The 18281-nt window shown below is 40.6% G+C and overlaps 1 protein-coding gene across 1 annotated transcript in view; it reads right to left on the bottom strand.

The window, feature by feature from the left end:
* Positions 1 to 18281, bottom strand: part of LOC117971682 (lysyl oxidase homolog 2B-like) — a 57160-nt gene that overhangs the window by 7375 nt on the left and 31504 nt on the right. The window contains exons 6-10 of the mRNA XM_059008363.1: positions 17016 to 17199; positions 11918 to 12069; positions 7737 to 7904; positions 5952 to 6117; positions 2720 to 2960 (exon numbers count right to left, since the gene is read on the bottom strand). Coding sequence (XP_058864346.1) covers positions 2720 to 2960; positions 5952 to 6117; positions 7737 to 7904; positions 11918 to 12069; positions 17016 to 17199 — 911 coding nt within the window. The remainder of the gene's footprint in view (positions 1 to 2719; positions 2961 to 5951; positions 6118 to 7736; positions 7905 to 11917; positions 12070 to 17015; positions 17200 to 18281) is intronic.

Raw genomic sequence — 18281 nt, 5'->3', positions numbered from 1 at the left:
CAATAATAAGGCATGTGCAAAAAAATGAAGTGGAATAACAGTTAAGTTTCCTAAGTTGTAATGACACGGTAAGGGAAATATGCACAGCATTACGGTAGTCTGAAATATAACTATTATTAGCTCTTCTTGCTGGGCTTTCACTGTTGGCTTTTAATAATATGGCAGCGTTTACAAATTTAAGAGTGTCCAATTATGTTTCCTCACTAGCATTCCCCCACAACAGCTCAAACCTGCTCCCGCCTGACTCACCCTGCACACCAGGCGAGCCACTTGGGCACTTCAGTCCTCAGTACGAGTAACAGACTTGAAAACGGTGAGGAAAGAGCTTTTTATATACTGTGCAGAACAGACTGTGCCACAAGGAACTCGTTTCTGAACATCATAAGCTTGGAAAGGCTTTAGAACAATCTTTGGAATTCCTTTCCAGCTCTGAAGATAAGAATGTATCACAAAATCTCACTTCACACCAGCCCACTCCCCTCAAAACACATAAACACAATCATCAAAGGAGGACCGCACAAGAAATCTGGACTGACTACCTCACAACTGCATGGCCTATCGCACTACAAATAAATCTCAAACAGATATTCCCAAAGCGATTTGAAATCTCGTTCAATTTAGGAATGGTGGAGAGATATCTAACACTGCATATTATCCGAAACATTGGGAGATTAAAACGGTAAGACAGAGGAAAGCTAGTTCACAAGGCATGTGGAATCGTACATCTGATTAAACTGAATCTGTATTATTTACATTTTAAATACACTGTATCCCCTGTAGAGGTAGCGCACGCGCACACGCACACGCACGCGCACACGCACACGCACACGCACACGCACACACACACACACACCTATATAAAGAGATGGGCTTCAATGAGTTACAGGAAAATAATTCCAGCTAGGGTTTCTGTGACGTCATAAATTACGAGACTGAAGGTCAAGTTTATAAACTGCCACAGAAACCAGAGATGGAATTGTTTTCCTGTAACTCACTGAAGAGGATATCTATTATTTTTTATAATACATGGATACCCCTGTGATGCTAATATTAAAGAAGACGAGGTTCAGCAGTACAGTTGTTGTTTTTTTAACGTAGTGTTTCAGTGCTGTACAGACATTCTGTGTCATTATCCGTTTCTCCAGTTTCTCTGAGATACTACTGTGGTATTATGCCTTTTTTTCGAATGGCTCAGGATGCAAATATATATATATATATATATATATATATACATGCCACATATAATATTTAACACATGTTTAAGGAAGACTTTAAGAAATGTCAGAAAATAAGAGGCAGGATATAGGAATACAAACTAGCTAGTGATAGATTGATAGATAGATAAATAAACAGACAGACAGACAGACAGACAGATGGGCACGTGGAACATTCTGATTTTGACTTTCTCTTTAAGGTCTTTAACTGCAGTTACAACACGTTGTTGGCTACAGTTCAGTGACTGCTCCAAACTTGTTTAAGTTAACTTCAGTTAGGATTTGAAACAGAAGGAATCTGACTCTAACCATAACAACCCACCACACAAACAAACACGTCGCCGCTCACGAACATGAAAAAAACGAACTACAGTTAACAACTCCAATCATACGGCGCGCCCAGGATTACAAAATTAGGTTCAAACGACTGTGAAATCGTCTTGTTGCTCGTTGCAATAGTTCAAGAGGTTGCTATAGTTAGAGCAGAGATTTCAAAAGCCAACTCCCCATCTGATAGCTATGAGCTGTAATTTAAAATCTAGGAGGATATGACCATCCATAAGCATATACCGAAATTACCGACAGATGGTATATATTTTAAATTGTCCATATGATTAGAGGGATGCAAGAGGGAGTTGCTTGCTGCATAGCCCTAGTTGTTGTTATTGTACCACCGCAAACTGATGCTCAACCTCTTTACTGTACTGCGGAGAAAACCGTATCATCAAAATATGCTTTAAGTTGCTCAGTGCTTTCATTTGCGGCATTAGACATTGTATCACAATTGACTGCATTTGTTGGTTTGCAAATTCTTAAGACACACGGTACCCTTGTCTATGATGTCCCATTTGCAAACAAGCTTGCCCCTTCCAGACACATCTGAATCTTGACGCTGTATAACTGCTTGCACCTCTTGATGCAACATGAAACAGGTGCTGAAGAATCTTCTTAACTTTAAAAGAGTTTAAACAGTTTGCTTTGCCTCAGCCTTGACCAGGTCTCAACAGGAGATGGTGGAGAACTAGTTGCATGATTTGTATTGCACAGTTCACACACTGTTGTAGAAACATTACTCTAAGTCAGAGGTGGTCAACCCAGGTCCTGGAGAGCCACAATGCTGCAGGTTTTCTGGATATCTTTAAATCACCAATAGCTAAAGACATGGAAAAAAAAATGTTAGTGTTGACCAATTAAAAAAATAATTGGTTGAATTAAGTAATTGAAAACTCTGGTGTAATGAAAACCAGAAGACCCTGCAGCTCTCCAGGACCAGGGTTGGCCATCCCTGCTCTGCATGATCACAGTTACGGTTTCATACAGGCTCCTAGCACTAACTTGGGACTTCTTTACCTAAAGCACCTACCCAGTGCTAATGCGGGTCTGTGACACATGTCCATAGTGTACAGCTTGACCCAGGGGTGTCCTGTCCAGGTTTAACAGATAATATTGTGTGATTAACTACGTCAAGGTCTGGATGGCGGTTCTGTTCCCCCTGCCGGGCTCACCTGTGACAGTCGTGCCAGACCCAGGAGTGACGCCCAGCCTTGGGTCGGAAGTCGGACAGGCCGGTGTTGTGGATCTGGGAGGAGAAGCGCAGGAGGCGTCGGTAGGAGTTTGCGGGCGTGCTGGCGGCAGTGCTGGACAGACAGTTCTCCTCGTGGGCACACTGCAGCATGAACATGGGCCGGTCCTCTATGTAGGTCGTAGCCTCCACTACATGAGAGTTCAGCACCAAGTCCGGGGCGGCTGCAAACACAGGACCGCAACAATGAGACCAGGGCTTCCTAAACCCACTGCCTTCTGGATTTACTTCCAACTCTCAGTTACTTAATTAAACCTTTAGTTGAACCAATAATTTGCTAAATTAGACCTTTTTAATTGTTCTCAGCTCTTAAACCATTGGAGATGTCAAGTTAACTGTAAAATGTTATAAGTCACTTGAAATCTGCAACTTTTTAGGAGCTAAGAACAATTAAAAAGGTCTAATTAAGCAAATTGTTAGTTTGAGTAAGGGTTTAGTTAAGTCACTGAGAGCTCAGTTGGGATTAAAACCAGAAGACACTGGGGTCCTGAAAACCAGGTTTGGGAAGACCAGAATAAGACCCTAAGAATGGCTGCTTAGCAAGACAGCACACCATCTACTGCAGGGGTGTCCAATCAATCACAGGCCCGGACAGTCATTCCACTCCAGGTTAAACAGGTAACATTATATAGACAATTACTCCAGGGTCTGGATGGAGGTTTGATTGGTTTAGAACAGAGCTGGAACAAAGACCAGCAGGGGAAGGGCCAGCTTTGGCCAGCCCTCATCTACTGGGTGTTTTAATTAACTTGAGCTGAGAAGTTGCAGGATATGCCATAAGAAAAACAAAAAATAAATAAACGATGTGAATTTTGGTAGGTAGCTACCAAAGATTTTGCTAAAGAGGTGTGGTGGACACTGAGGATTTGGGGAAGGGGAGCTGTCATAACATGTCAAAGGTGGGTAAAATGTGACAATTAAAATAATATTTCATACCATTTACATGTTCCTAATATAACATTTCTTCCCAGTTTATCTGTGCTCTTTATGATTGACCTATGGGGTTCTTAGTACAACACCAATATCTTTAGAAAATCAGTTTGAGGAGTCTTTTCAGAAGCCATAGTGATAGATAGCAGACATGACAAACAATGAGCAGAAACAACAATATAACAAAGCGTTGAGAAACTCAGTGTTTTGACCTCTCTAAAGGAGTTTAAACATCAAAAAAGGATATCTATGCAGCTGAAACATGTTTTTGTTTTGGCCGATGCTGCTAAATTGTGCCCAGCTTGTCAGACGGACGCACCAAACGACAGCCCACCAGGCTGTGGTACTACATGTTTATAGAGCTCAGGATGCTCAAAAGCCTGCTATTGCTGTATGACAGCGATACAGCACTCAAGCAGTCACTGCATCCTGAATGATTTACAGCTAACGAGGAAACCACTGTCTGGAAAAAAAACACTTCCAAAAAACTACACATGAGAGAAAACAACCCCAGCAAAACAGCAGACGTAAGACGTGGGCATCCAAACTATTTCCTGTTTTCAATACGATTATTCATTTTTATCAGTATCACACATGCTTCACTTACTCTGCTTTACGTGCATGTGCGTCTAATTTTTCATCCAAGCCCTGGAACGGTGAAAAGTCTCTTTCGTTGTATAGTAACGTAGAATTGAAACATCTGATCTAAATGAGGACACACCAATGCATGGAGTAATGTAGGCATTTCACAAATGGAAGTGAAATAACCATAGAACTATGAACGTTAATCCCTCAACACTTGTTGTATAAAGATGTCCACCTGCTGGTTACACTGTACTGTACAGCTATAGACAAAAGTTTGGCATCCCCCTATAGAATTAACAAATTTTGCTTCATAAAGTCGAAAGAAACCTGGTGAGTAATGTTACGTTAACTTATTGAATTGCATACCGCTTTGCAGGTTTTCCTTATACTTAATGGAAAAACTGACAAAAATTGAAAATACTGTACTCTGACTTTTGCAACATCATTTTGTAGTTTCTTTGATTACATGACATTATGTTCATATAGTGTTGTTCATGTTTTGTTTTTTTTGTTTTTTAATTATGTCTCGTGCCTAAGATTCTAGGTAAAGCAAAACTTTTGGCCATAGATGTAAGTTGCATGGGCTGTCAGATAAGCTGTCTTTGGATAACAATGGGCTGACCTATCCCATATTAAGTCTGTCAAAAATGCCCTCTTTATTTCAGTTAAATATCCCGGTTGAAGGTTTCATGTAGAAGTTAAAGGAAAAATTGGTATAATTACAGTAAGTGATTACGACCTTACTAAATGAAGCCTTATCATTGCACAATGGAAAAAAGCGCCCACTAACATTTATACAAAGGAAGTGCTGTTGTCTAGCCCTGTTTGGATGAAGCCCTGCCAATGCTTATTTCTACAGACCGAATACACCAGTGTAAAACCACACTCCTCCAAAGAGCGCCCACACACAAGAAACTACATCAGGACCCAGAGCTGCAGCTGATTAGAAAGCCAGCACTGGATTTAGTGACGTATTTGTGGTTGGTAATGTTATAAAAAATGGAGCGCTTACGATGATGTCACTTTGGGGGATTTGTCTCATAGGATCTGTCTTATGAGACCAGCCTGATTATTTGTGCCAAGCCTGAGAGATCTTTTTGCTGTGACCCTGTGATCTTTCAGCTCTGGAATCACATCTTAATAATATAATAAGGTAAGGATTGGAAGGGAGATCTCCAACAAACACAACCTTAAACGGACACATTAGCTACATTTTGCATAATATTTATTGTCTTACCTGTTTAATATCCTGTATTTGTTTTAAATCCATATGCTTTTTGGTAAACAGGTCACTATGAGTGCCTCAGTGACTACAGGAAATAGTAAACCCCACAGTAGGATTGGGGCGTCAGTTACATTTTCTATTATTGACTATCAGCTAAAAAGGATTATCTTAAAACATGTTTTTGCTTCCATTAATTGGGACTTTCTCTGTAGTTAGTACTTTTCTCCCTCCCACACATTTCTACTTTTCGCTTGTTGGCTTTTTAAAACTATACCACTGTTCTCTCCCACACCAGAGAGAGGACTAAATTGAAGTCTGGTTGAATTACACGGCACCTAACAAACTCTCCGCTTAGGGGACTGTCACAAACATAATCAAGGTTAGAGTCAAGAAGGAATTGCAGAAGGAGACTTACTTTCAGAACAGGAGACCCCGGCAGCGAAGCGCGCCCCTCCTTTAGGACAGTGGAGGTTGGTGCCGTGGTGTTGGCAGTGAGACAGTGACATCTCCGTCCCTGAACACTTCACCCCGCTCATCACCACGTCGTCTGCCGTTACCTCCCCGGGCCAGTACCACGTTTCCTGGGAAACGCACACAGGAAAGTCTCAGGGCAGGCTTATCATCTCTGTGGGTCCTAAGCCGAAGGTAAGGATTGGAAGGGAGATCTCCAACAAACACAACCTTAAAGGGACACATTATTTACATTTTGCATAATATTTATTGTCTTACCTGTTTAATATCCTATTGTGTGTGTTCTCCATCATCCTCTGTTGGCGTTGTTATTTGTCATACTTTCTATAATTATTCCATACAAAAAATGCTTCTGGAAAGACTCCACAAAGCTGCGGGGAAGCACATTAGTGTTGCGCAGGACATTATGCCGTTAAAACATGTGCAGCACCGATATGCTTCCTCAATGCCTTCAGAAATCTTTTCAGGCCAGTATAAAAATGACCACTAGGGAAACTTCTTCTCCTGAAACTCTTTGCTATGCAAGTTATAAGGGTCTACCCAGCTGTAGTGCTGCACTGCCTCTTTATACCAGTTAGGGGTGTGCCGATACTAATTGCCCTAAGAAATGTGAAGTCGTTAGGTATTAATTAAATGCGGTTTCCCTTGTTTGCACAATCGACAACAATCTCACAGTGTTTTTAATATAGAACCTGTCGTGATCAAACCAACTAAAACTCATTTATATCTTGAAGCGATTACTTGTCTTTTATGCTTTTTATATGAAATAGTTTTTACTTCTCTTTCTCTCGAAATGCATCATCTCTGCAGTGCATTGTGGGATTGTAGTCCTGGGCATTGTCACTGATTAAACTCCACAAAGAAATACAAATCCCAGTTAGCTGTTCAGTCAGTTTTATGCGATGAATCAGCTGCATTTGATTTTTATTTTGTGACACACTTTGATTCTCAGTTTAAGGCAGTAAAAACGTAAGCGCCCAGGATGAGAGGAAAATACTCTTCCAATCGGATTTAAAAACTCTACCGACACCCGATTACACTCTAAACTGGATTCTGTTATTTATTTATTTATTTATTTTCATATGGAACTCATTTCCACATCTGTTCAAAGTTACCGAACTAACTTGTACCTTGTGGGAAAGATGTAATAGATTTTTCATGTTTTGTGTAGCAGTGCCTTATTTTTTATTTTTTAGCTTGCTCTGGATGGAGGATCTTTTAAAATTGCAGAACGGGGAAAGTTTTTCCAGACAAGATTCTGGTCTGTCAAAGCGATTAAGAAGTGAGAGGGGGGGGCTCAGACTCCAGCAGGGCCTGCGTTTGAACAGGGGGGTGGGATTCAAAATGTACAGACTGCTTGAAAGAAAGAGGAGACTATGGGGGGAGCTCGAACATGTTCAGCTATGCAGTGAAAAGGCTTTTATATAAGCTTATTTACTTATATAAGCTAAGTCATATTAACTTACTTACTTACTTACCGTATTGGCCAACAGCCCTCTTTCCAAGTCCATAAGATGTACAGTCTTGCCCATCTCGACTGAAACTGACTTCCTAGTATACATGTCAGGAATGCCATTCGAATAAGAGTTTGTGCAAAGCACATTGACACACAAGTCATAGATACAGTATTGCATGCTGATCTGAGACAATCGCCCCTGTGTGGCTGCTGCTGTGTCCAGGGAGTCGTGCTCCTTTAGCAGAGAGGCTTTATCGAGACCCGCAGACTCACCTGGAAGGCGTGGTTGGCGAATCCCAGGCCCAGCTGGCGACACACTACCATGGCCTCCACGGTGCCCCAGCCCTCGCTGCACACCGTGCCCCACTGCAGAGTGCCGTTGCGCTCCGCTAGGACCTCCACGCGGCCCTCAAAGGGGGAGCGCCCGCCGTTCAGACGCACCTGCGGGGACAAACACAGCCATGAAGACCAGCCATGTGTGACCCTGAACAAATAACCAAACTGCAAACGCTATACTTGCTCCGCCCCGACCGAACCAGTAAGGAGTGCGGCAATCACAGTGAATTATTGATTAGGAAATAGGGCTCCTATTGCATAGCACTTTCACCCAATCCAGGTTTTAATACTAGCTTGATTAGTCACAGTGTGAATAGGTAACAAGCTCAGCGGTTTCTTATTAGACACATAATAAAACCAGGAATGGATCAAACTGCTATGCAATGGGAGTCTTATTTCCATCCCTGCGGAATTGTAACAATGTACATAAAAAGGTTTCCGTAATTCGTTTTTTTGATTTTTTATTAATCAGACATTACAGATGAGGAAAATCGTGGGTTAGATGTTAGGAATCAGCCGTGGGTTTGAGATGTTCCCATTGCACATGCCAGGGAGATGAACTCACCTCAATATTACGAGGTCTGGGCTGTAAACAGTATACCGTTAACAGCAGCTGGCTTCAGGGAAAACCATGTAATGGATTTTTAGAAGCACATATAAATTAGGCTGTTTGTGTGCCGCTACATCACACTCCTGTACTGTGCTGAAAAGCCACAGTTTTAATGAAGTGAATAAGAGGTGCGTAATAAACGTGGAAGCAGTGGCTGCTCACCCCAAAGGCGGCTGATAAAACTTGTCGGAAACACTAAGCTCTAGCCCTTAAATTAGCAGATCGATTTTATGTTTTTCTTGCCGTGTGACTCTAGAAAACAGAATTCACTTTAGTTAACATTTCAGCACAGCAAATTGGTTATTACCGCAACTCTGAAGAGAATATGAAGTTATCCGAGTTGAGAAAATGTTACTGCAGTATGCAGAGGTACGCACAAGGCAAGTAACACTCTAAATGATCATTAGATTTTGGCACAGTTTAAGTAAGATACTGGTGAATTTAGTGGCCGATGTTACTGTGTTTAGTCTAAACTATAGTTTGCGTATACATTTAAAACGGACAACCCTAGCTTTAGGTGGCATCTAGATTAATGACACTTAACTCAGAACCGTACTGGCACACTGAGATTCAGTGAGATTCAAATGAACCACCTCTTACTAGCAGTACACAACGGACCTGTATTTTAAGGTACAATTCTTTCCAGTTGCTAGACAGTTTTCATTCAGAATGAATGAAAAGTGCGTCTTGTCCTTGCTTTAAAGCTGAGCTTATTATGCTACACAATGGGATAATAACAAAAGGGATTTGGGGGGGGGGGGGGGGGGGAAATGAGCTGCATAGTAAACAAAGCGCAGAAAGGAGGCTAGGGGTGGTGACACAATGAAGTAACCCTTTTTAAAAGCGACTTCACCTGCCAGGGATTCCTAATGGAGTCGCGGGAAATTCCACTGCAGCCATTATCATCCAATAAGAGCACACCTGGGGGCACTGATGCCTGAGGTCAAAGATCAATGTAACCCAGCTCAGAAATGCTATTATGCCATTGTCTGCATTATGAACGCACTGGAGTTTGTGAACGATTTAATAAAAATATATATTTTTTTTTTTGTATAAGCCCATTAAAACAGCTGTGACCAAGGCATTCGTTTAAGATGAATAGCAATGAACATTAATCAGCCAGTTAAACTGCAGGATTTTTAAACACATTGGGACATATTTTCAAAGTGTTTCCTCCATTCTTCAATTTTTTGAAAGGAGAAAAAAAATCACGTCATGCAAAATTATAAAAAAAAAATACGCTGAAAGTGCTCAAGGAGGACTTGAAAACATATAACTTAGTTGTTTTGTAAAATGAAGAGGCAGTTTGCCTTTAAAAAAAAAAAATAGGAGTTCATTAAAGACTGGAGTTAATGCTTTGAAAATACGTCTCAGTATAACAAATAAAAAGCCTTGGTATTAGTTAGAAGTAATCCAAGTTTATACAGCTGCTGAAGGTCTGGTAGGTGCTTATCGTCACAAGACCAGCTGTACCACTGGTAATGTGAGTGTCCAACACTATAAAACCTGACAGCACTATAGTGACCAAACAGGCGTTATAGATCATGTGGAAATCAGATTCATTCCTTCCATTTCAGAAACCTGTGAAGTCGTTCTTGAGTAAATCCCAGGTGATATCCATTTCAGAATATGTTATAGGTGTCTTAAGTTCTTAGTTACGCTGTTGATGCAGTTATGAATTTGGGGCGAGTGATTGTTCAACCCTGTGCATTGTCTAATTATTGTTGTTGAAGACAAATCAGCATCTAATCAAGTTAATATCCCATCCATAACTATAGTGGTACATTTAGAGTTACAATGTGTAGTATTTCTAATCATGCAGAACAGTAAGTTGTATTGTTAAGTAATTAGTAATTAGCTAGTTGGTATTACAGGTATTCAAATTGAATCTGCTATATTTTTGTTGTATGCAGCTGATATTCGGTTTATCACCGAACTCACTTAAGGGGTGAAATATACTCCTTACATAATTTTTTAGGAATTGTATAGGTCCTAGTGCCAAAAATACTCAGTTACCTTACATCTCTGTTAGAGACATGTAACTCTGCCTGTGCAGGAAGATCAAATGATGTGCCTACTTTGAAAATCCCTAAACTGAGATCTAATATGGGCCAGCGTGCCTTTGCATATCAAGCATCTTATCTTTGGATTATTGCATTCGAACATAAAAACAGCCTCTACACAACCTTTTAAAATCACTTGTAAATGTTTGTTTTAAATCTGACCGGGGTTGCAAATCCTGTAAATACTGACTGCGACCAGGATCGTGCAAATAGGAATTGCTCTATTTTTTATGCTTTTATTTTGTATTTCTGTTTCTATGATTGGTTGATGTGTTTTCAGCCCTGTTTGAATGCTTTGTCTCTTTTTGCCATTGGTTTTTATAATGTTATGTCTTGCCACCTTCTCCTGCCAGGACCCCCTTGTAAATGAGATGTATATCTCAAGGGATCTATCCTAGTTCAATAAATACATTTGAAATTTCAATCTGAAAAAATGTGGCACAGCCAGTTCTCAAAATGAAGTTCTGCCAAAACATGTCCGAGTGAACGGAGTGAACTACTCAAACACATTGACTCCATATGGTCAAACAAGAGACGTCTTTTATAACAAACTCTTAGTAATTCCTAAATTAATTAATAAATGAAGTGCATGGAATGATGAGTCAACCAAACTTTGTTAAACAACTTCTGCGAGATCTTGGGAAGAAGGCTCTGTCCTCAATATAACCCTACATTATTTACACTTCTGGTTATAGATAATGGTAAAAACAAAAGGCCAGTTGAGTTTGCTCACTCAATAAGAAGCACACATTCCATTGACATAAAATCACAAGCACTAATGCTGCTTAATGAACAGTCTGGAAGCTTGCTACTCTGTTCTTGACCCCTTAAGGTCCACAAGGAATTGAGCGGTTGTTCAAACAGTTCTTAAAATACATTTGAGAGCAAATTTTAAACCCTGTTTGGTGCACATCATTTCAAAAGTAAGAAAGTTAGCATAATTTGTGGGACATAAGAACATAAGAAAGTTTACAAACGAGAGGAGGCCATTCAGGTTGTTAGTAGCTTATTGATCCCAGAATCTCATCAAGCAGCTTCTTGAAGGATCCCAGGGTGTCAGCTTCAACAACATTACTGGGGAGTTGGTTCCAGACCCTCACAATTCTCTGTGTAAAAAAGTGCCTCCTATTTTCTGTTCTAAACATACATCCCTTGTACCTTAAAGGGTTAATTCAATCGTTGCAGTCGGATGCACAGGGGAAAGGATTCCTGATCAATGCAAAAATCTGCAGTGGCATTGCTCCTAAAAATAGCGTAGGAGGCTGATTATTCACTGTGTTGTCTGTGCTGTACATGACTAAGCTAGTTAGTACTAACAGCTGTATTTTATGCAGTGCAGATGCAGTGCACAACACCACAGTGGAATGTGTGCACATCATGTGGCACCTCTAACTAGAAGTGGTTATTTGTGAAGTAACAGCAGTGCTATGCAGTGCGAGACTGACCCTTTCCTGGAAGCCCATGGCCGGCACATTGCACCTCACTCCGGCATCCTCCTCATGGCTGCACCCCAGAGACTCCTTGTTGAAGAAGCACTCTGTGATGGACTTCTCGAAGCCGGAGCACTCCACCTCATTCATGTGGACCGGGCCCATTCCTGACAAACACAAAGCACAACACAAGGGGTTAGAGGGGGGCCATTCCCAAAGCTCAGAACCGGGACACATACATTCAAAATACTTTTAAAACTATACCAGGTTTTTTTTATTTTTATTATTGATGAATGCTTCTTATTTGAATAGAGTGATTGTTATCACTTACTGTTTTAACATGAACTGCTACACAACCACTGCTCCTTCTCTTTCCAATTCGTGGCCACGTTTATTTTTCTAACCCTATGTATTGCTATTTCTACCCTTAATTTCTATCATTTTGCATGCTTTTAATTTAGTATGTTAACCGATACGAAAAATATTACTCATTATTAAGATTGCTGATTGCTTATGTAATTAACTCAAGGCGTGCTATCTGGCTCCGTTGCAAAGCGGGACATTAAGGTTTGTGGAAAAATGTTGGGACACCGGGATAGTTGATGGGAAAAGGGGACGGTCCTGCTAAAACCCTTTCTTGTACAAAATGCATCTTAGATTATAAGACTGGCTTTGGAGGAATCAAGCTGGCTCTACACTCAGGCAATCTGGTTACAGGGCTAGCTGGCTCTACACTCAAGCAATCTGGTTACAGGACTAGCTGGCTCTACACTCAGGCAATCTGGTTACAGGACTAGCTGGCTCTACACTCAAGCAATCTGGTTACAGGACTAGCTGGCTCTACACTCAGGCAATCTGGTTACAGGACTAGCTGGCTCTACACTCAAGCAATCTGGTTACAGGACTAGCTGGCTCTACACTCAAGCAATCTGGTTACAGGACTAGCTGGCTCTACACTCAGGCAATCTGGTTACAGGACTAGCTGGCTCTACACTCAAGCAATCTGGTTACAGGACTAGCTGGCTCTACACTCAAGCAATCTGGTTACAGGACTGTCCACACATTGGCCACAAGCTAGTGGTTGGAAAACAGACATGTATAAAATCTTACTGGAGATCGTGGCTTGACATTTTTCTCTACAGCGAGCAACACTTTGTTCTTCCAAATGTGAACCTGGCTTTTGAGACGTGAGAGGAGAACAGTAAATCATTGCTTGCAGACTTATTAGGTCCATAAAATGGAATAAACTGTCAGGCAGCTTTTTTTATTTATTTTTTTTGGCAACTTCTGAAGCAATACTTTGATTGTGACTTTTTTTTTAACGCCTGTTTAGGTTAAATAAATTAACTCCGAAGTTCACAAAACCAAAACCTGTTTAGAACTACTTTTCAAACAACTATGTATCTCAAAATAGTGTTTGTAAACTCTAAAAACAGTTCATTAAGAATTTAACCAACATATTGACAGGGAACCAAAAACTTTACCCTACAGAGGCCTCTGCACACTTTCTGCAGGCTGTTTCCTGTCCATGACGTGCAATGTCTGATGTAGTTCTTTCATTTTGATTGGCTGGAACGCTTTCAAATAAAACCAATGGAGATATGAGAACACCTCTGATTGGTTGGCACACTGGAGTTGTCTTGGAAACATTAGAACCAAAAGGGTGAAACGCTGCGGAACACCAATGGTTAACCCCACGGAATGATCTCATATGCTAGGTCCACTCCACCGCAAGAGTCAAAAAAGGCTATTTATTAGGATTATCGTGAATCTGTAGGAGGATTTCTTTATGTTAGAGGGAGGCTAATGCACTTGGAAAAAGCTCAGAAAGCAGCAGGAACATTTGGTTACATAAAACTCTCTTTTACTTTAAATTAACATTGCACATGGGAAATGCTGTATGAGCTTTTCCATGTATCGAATTTCACCATGGTTGCTGTTCTAATAATTACATGCAATTCACTGCATTTTTCCCCTTGTAATTCATGATTGTGCTTCCATATGTTTTCTCTATACCAAAATATAGTCTTCGAGACAAACCAGATAAACGTTTACCATAAAGCATAGCAAGGTGTGAGAAAGCATAGTGAATACATGGTAAAGAGTAGGCAAGCAGTATAAAGCATATTAAAAAAATGGCAAGCCATGGTAAAAGTATGGGAAAGTATGGGAAAGTATGGGAAAGCTGCAAGAATAACATGCACAATTACTGTGGTAGGTACTGTGGGGCACCCTGAAATCTATTTAAGTGCTACATGGTCCCCTTTCCATCACAGTCATGACAGTTGTTAAGAAGGCTGCACAAAGATCCAGTCTTTCTGCACAGCTAACCTGCCTTTGTGCTACACATTTTCCACATACCAAACATCAGCAGCCCTCCCTGCCTGACCTTGCGAGGCCAAACCAGGCTGTTATCAACTCACTGCTGTACTGAGCAGCTCGGAGACCGCTGTGGAGCTCAATCAGCCTGCAGAGGGAACAATAAAGCCCTCCACCACTGGGGGGCTCTCAGCATGCCCCAAGAGATTACAGGCATTCTTAAAGTGCTGAATCAAAGCAAGAAGCTACAGCTCTGACCAAAAGTGTTGCATCACTTAGAATTTTAGGATTGATTGATACATCATTAAAAAAAGAAACTATAAGAACATAATTCAGCTCATTTATTCAACATTATGTAATCAAAGAAACTACAAAATGATATCGCAAAAGTCTATCGGAAGCCAGTAGTACACTATTTCATGTTAGATTTCGTTAAGTATCTGGAAAACTACAAAGCGGTGTGGAATTCAATATGTTAACGTCACATTATTCAGCAGGTTTCATTCGATATTATGAAGCAAACTCAGTTAATTCTATAGGGTGATGCAAAACATTTGGCTGTATTTCTATGTAGTGCAAGAGACTATGTTTCTAGAAGAGATGCATTGCCTTTGAACTGAGAGAACGAGAGGGGGTCAAGGCTAAAGTAAGCAAGGACTTCTTTCTTGGGTTGCTGTGCAGTCATTTCTCAGCCATTCTTCTGTATTCTTTATTCAACCTTGTTTTGATCAGTCCATGTTCAGGTGCTTGGAAAAGGAGTTCAGGAGTTGCTCTTCAGTTCTAGTGCCTGCCACAGACATGTGTAATATAGGCTAGATTAAAGTGTTTGTCTTATCAGTAAGCAGCTGCACCATCTAGTGCCAGCAAAACTAAAAGGAAACTCTCGAACGCTATACTAACACTGATCTAACCAAGGTTACATATATCAACTGGAACTGAAGAGCTGCTCCTAAGCTTGGGTGAAAGCACATACACAAACTTGAGTGTGTGACAATTGCTCATGACTTCGGGTCATTTGGAAGTTTTATTTATTGAGAACATATGACAGAAACGCCCCGCCAAAAAAAACTGGCAAGTTCAAATGGACAGTCCAACTAAAACAGCTCCTAACTGATTTCTGCTGTGGGGAAAAAAGAAGCTTGTGCCTCACACAGCTACAGAACGTGCAGTTCCATAAGCAGACTATACAGCTCGCTCACATTTCTTATGGGTTTCTGTTTTTGCCTATCATCATTTTGGGAAGCAGACGCTAACATCTGTTTTTCTGAAACGACAGGAGGAGTGGATCAAAAGAGCGTCGAGTTGCGTTTTTCCTTTTAACTGAGCCAGAGCTTGGCTTTTTTTTAATTTGCTCCATGATTGATTGTTTTAGGACATCTGCTAAATCTATGCAGTTATGTATGTTTTGCTTGTTTTGACACTGCGGTTGTCAGGGCAAATGACGAGGAGAAAACCCCTGTAGGTGGTGGTTCTATGGCAAGGTCTTGGTTGTGTTTATCCTTTTATAAAGTGCATTATTTCACTGAGCAGAAGGAACTATGATAAACTCACCACTCATTATTTTTTTACCCTGCAGGGGAAGAAATCCCTGGTTAGGGGTGACTTGGAAAAGTGCTTATCCGATAAACATAAAGCCACAAATGGTCAAATGCATGAGACTTTTTAGAAATTGTTTAAGATGCCAAATTAAAAGCTCCTACAGTAATGTGCAAATGTATTACTGAGCAGAAACTGAAATTCTCACACCCAGAGGTATTCATGCAGGTAGGTCTGGAAAGGATATCAATGACAGATCTTGAGGTGCTCTGGTAAATCTCAACAATACTGTATATCTGTACAACAATCAACACAAGAGCAGCTATCATACTTAGAATTTGCTGCTAGTCTTTTATGTAACACACATCAAAGGTTTTCTTCGTACTAAAAAGGGTTTAAGTTTCATAGCTGCAGGTTTAGTCAAAACAGGAAACGAAGCTGAGATTCAGTAATTGCACTTCCAGATTTATTTGATTTTACAAAAGTGGTAAAGTGATCTTGTTTTTTGGAAATATTCCTCTGTAGTTTAGCAGTTGCAGTGCTGTTAACACTTCTTGCTAGCCTGTCAGGGTGAAGGTTTACAAATCCTGTTTTGGTCACAACTTGCCTAATTCTTGTTGCATGAGGTGATGTTAAATAATCGAGACCTTAAACTTAATATACATCATGCAGCCTGTCAAAAGAATGGGCTGGGACAGGTGTGTCTGAACTAGAATATCACAGGTTCAGTATTAGTCCAGTTCAATTAAAGAACCTGAAAGCAAAACTGCCTACCTGTAAAAATGCAAATCTTTAGCCTTGAAGAAACGTGCAGCTCGGTCAGATTCCAATACTGTGAATTTCCGACAATACCCCTACTGTGCTGCATATGGATCTGAACATAATAGGCTTTATTTTCAAAAGGCACAACTCGAGTGCGCTTAAGAGAACGCCGGCTGCTGTTTGGTTCTAGTTTTGTAAAAAAATTAACAGGTGTTTTACCTCTTTTAATAAAAATAGGAGTACATTAAAGACTTTAATTAATGTCTAATTGAGTTTTACAGTGGGTAAAACACTCAGGAGCGCCCTTCTCTTTATTCTGACATTACCAGTCTGCAATAAATGTTGATTTTGAATATTAGGGTGGGAAAATATTAAGTTTTTTTTTTTAAACTACTTCAGAAGCAGTAATTGAATGAAAAAGTAACATACTACTCCGGCAATGATGGCAACCACAGTTTCTGGTAAGACAGAAAGCCCTCCCCCCAGCCCCTCCTACCTTGTCCCAGCACACCTCCTGTCAGGTACTCTTTGGCACTCCCAAAGCCCAGCTCTCGACACACCACGCCAGCAGAGAGGAGATTCCAGTTGTCGTCACAGATGGTGCCCCACTCTCCTTTCTTCAGCACCTCCACCCGCCCTTCGCCGATGTTGGCTCCTCCCTTCAGCCTCACCAGGGGTTGCTGTGCAGAACAAAGACACACATCTTACAGGTTGAGGAGAAATCCAATAAACCAGGCACAGGGTTACCATATTTCCAGTGTGAAAAAAGGGCCTTTTTTCCTTTCTTCTATTCACTGACGCCGTAGAAACTCTGAAGCCGTTAAAACAACAGTATATAATTACACCATCATAATTTAAATATCTGTAAAATCTCCGTTTAGTCAACAGTTTATCGGATATATTGGTTCACGCTCAAAATAATTCACAGGTTTGCAATTAGACTGTGTTGAAAGCAAACTGAAAGTGAAATAGAGCGAGCACTGTACTGTACGTTAAAAGGTAAAACTAAGAAGACGCTTAGTCAAGCAGACAAACAAGGCCATCGTAAATCTGACCTTTACAATTTATGATTGAGTGTTTCTAAATTAATTATCAAAACAAGTGGGGTCTATGACAAAAAGTCTGGAAAAGATGCATGATTATTCCAGACAGCAGACAGACAGACAGACAGACACTCTACTGGCTGTAAAAAATGCCATTCTATATGATATCTCTTACTCCTATATTTCTTACATTCACCTGATGCGGAGTGTTGCAGAGGCGTTCATGGTACTTGGAGGTATTGCTAAAGCTGAGCTTCCCAGATAATAACAATAAAGAAAAGAACGCAGCCAGCAAGGGAATTCCATGGTCACGGAACACTGAGCCAACAGAACGGAATCTGAACAGAGAGCCGTCTTGCAGCGAAGGACAAATCACCTTGGATGATAGCACAAGGGCTTGTACAATGCATTAGAAACAATGTGCTTCATGTTTTGACATACCAATCTTATCACATTGATATGAACTATTAATACACAACGGGCTTACTTTGCAAATGGATTACATTGCTGGCTGTGCTCTTGGTCCTGCTAGGATTTATTTTAGGCTAAACTTACAATGTTTCTTTCTGTAAGGGTGCTAAGATATAACCTCTGACCAATGCTACACAACTTGGAACGAATCAAGAATATATGCAATGATTATGAAGATCATTAAAGGAAGATACTGTATATTTCATTGTGAGTTAGAGGTATTATTCAGTATGTTCAGTTCAGACAGT

This window comes from Acipenser ruthenus, chromosome 37, assembly GCF_902713425.1.
Source record: "Acipenser ruthenus chromosome 37, fAciRut3.2 maternal haplotype, whole genome shotgun sequence".
NCBI lineage: Eukaryota > Metazoa > Chordata > Actinopteri > Acipenseriformes > Acipenseridae > Acipenser > Acipenser ruthenus.
Note: the sequence above shows the minus strand (reverse complement) of the source record. Positions and strands in the feature narration are given on the sequence as shown.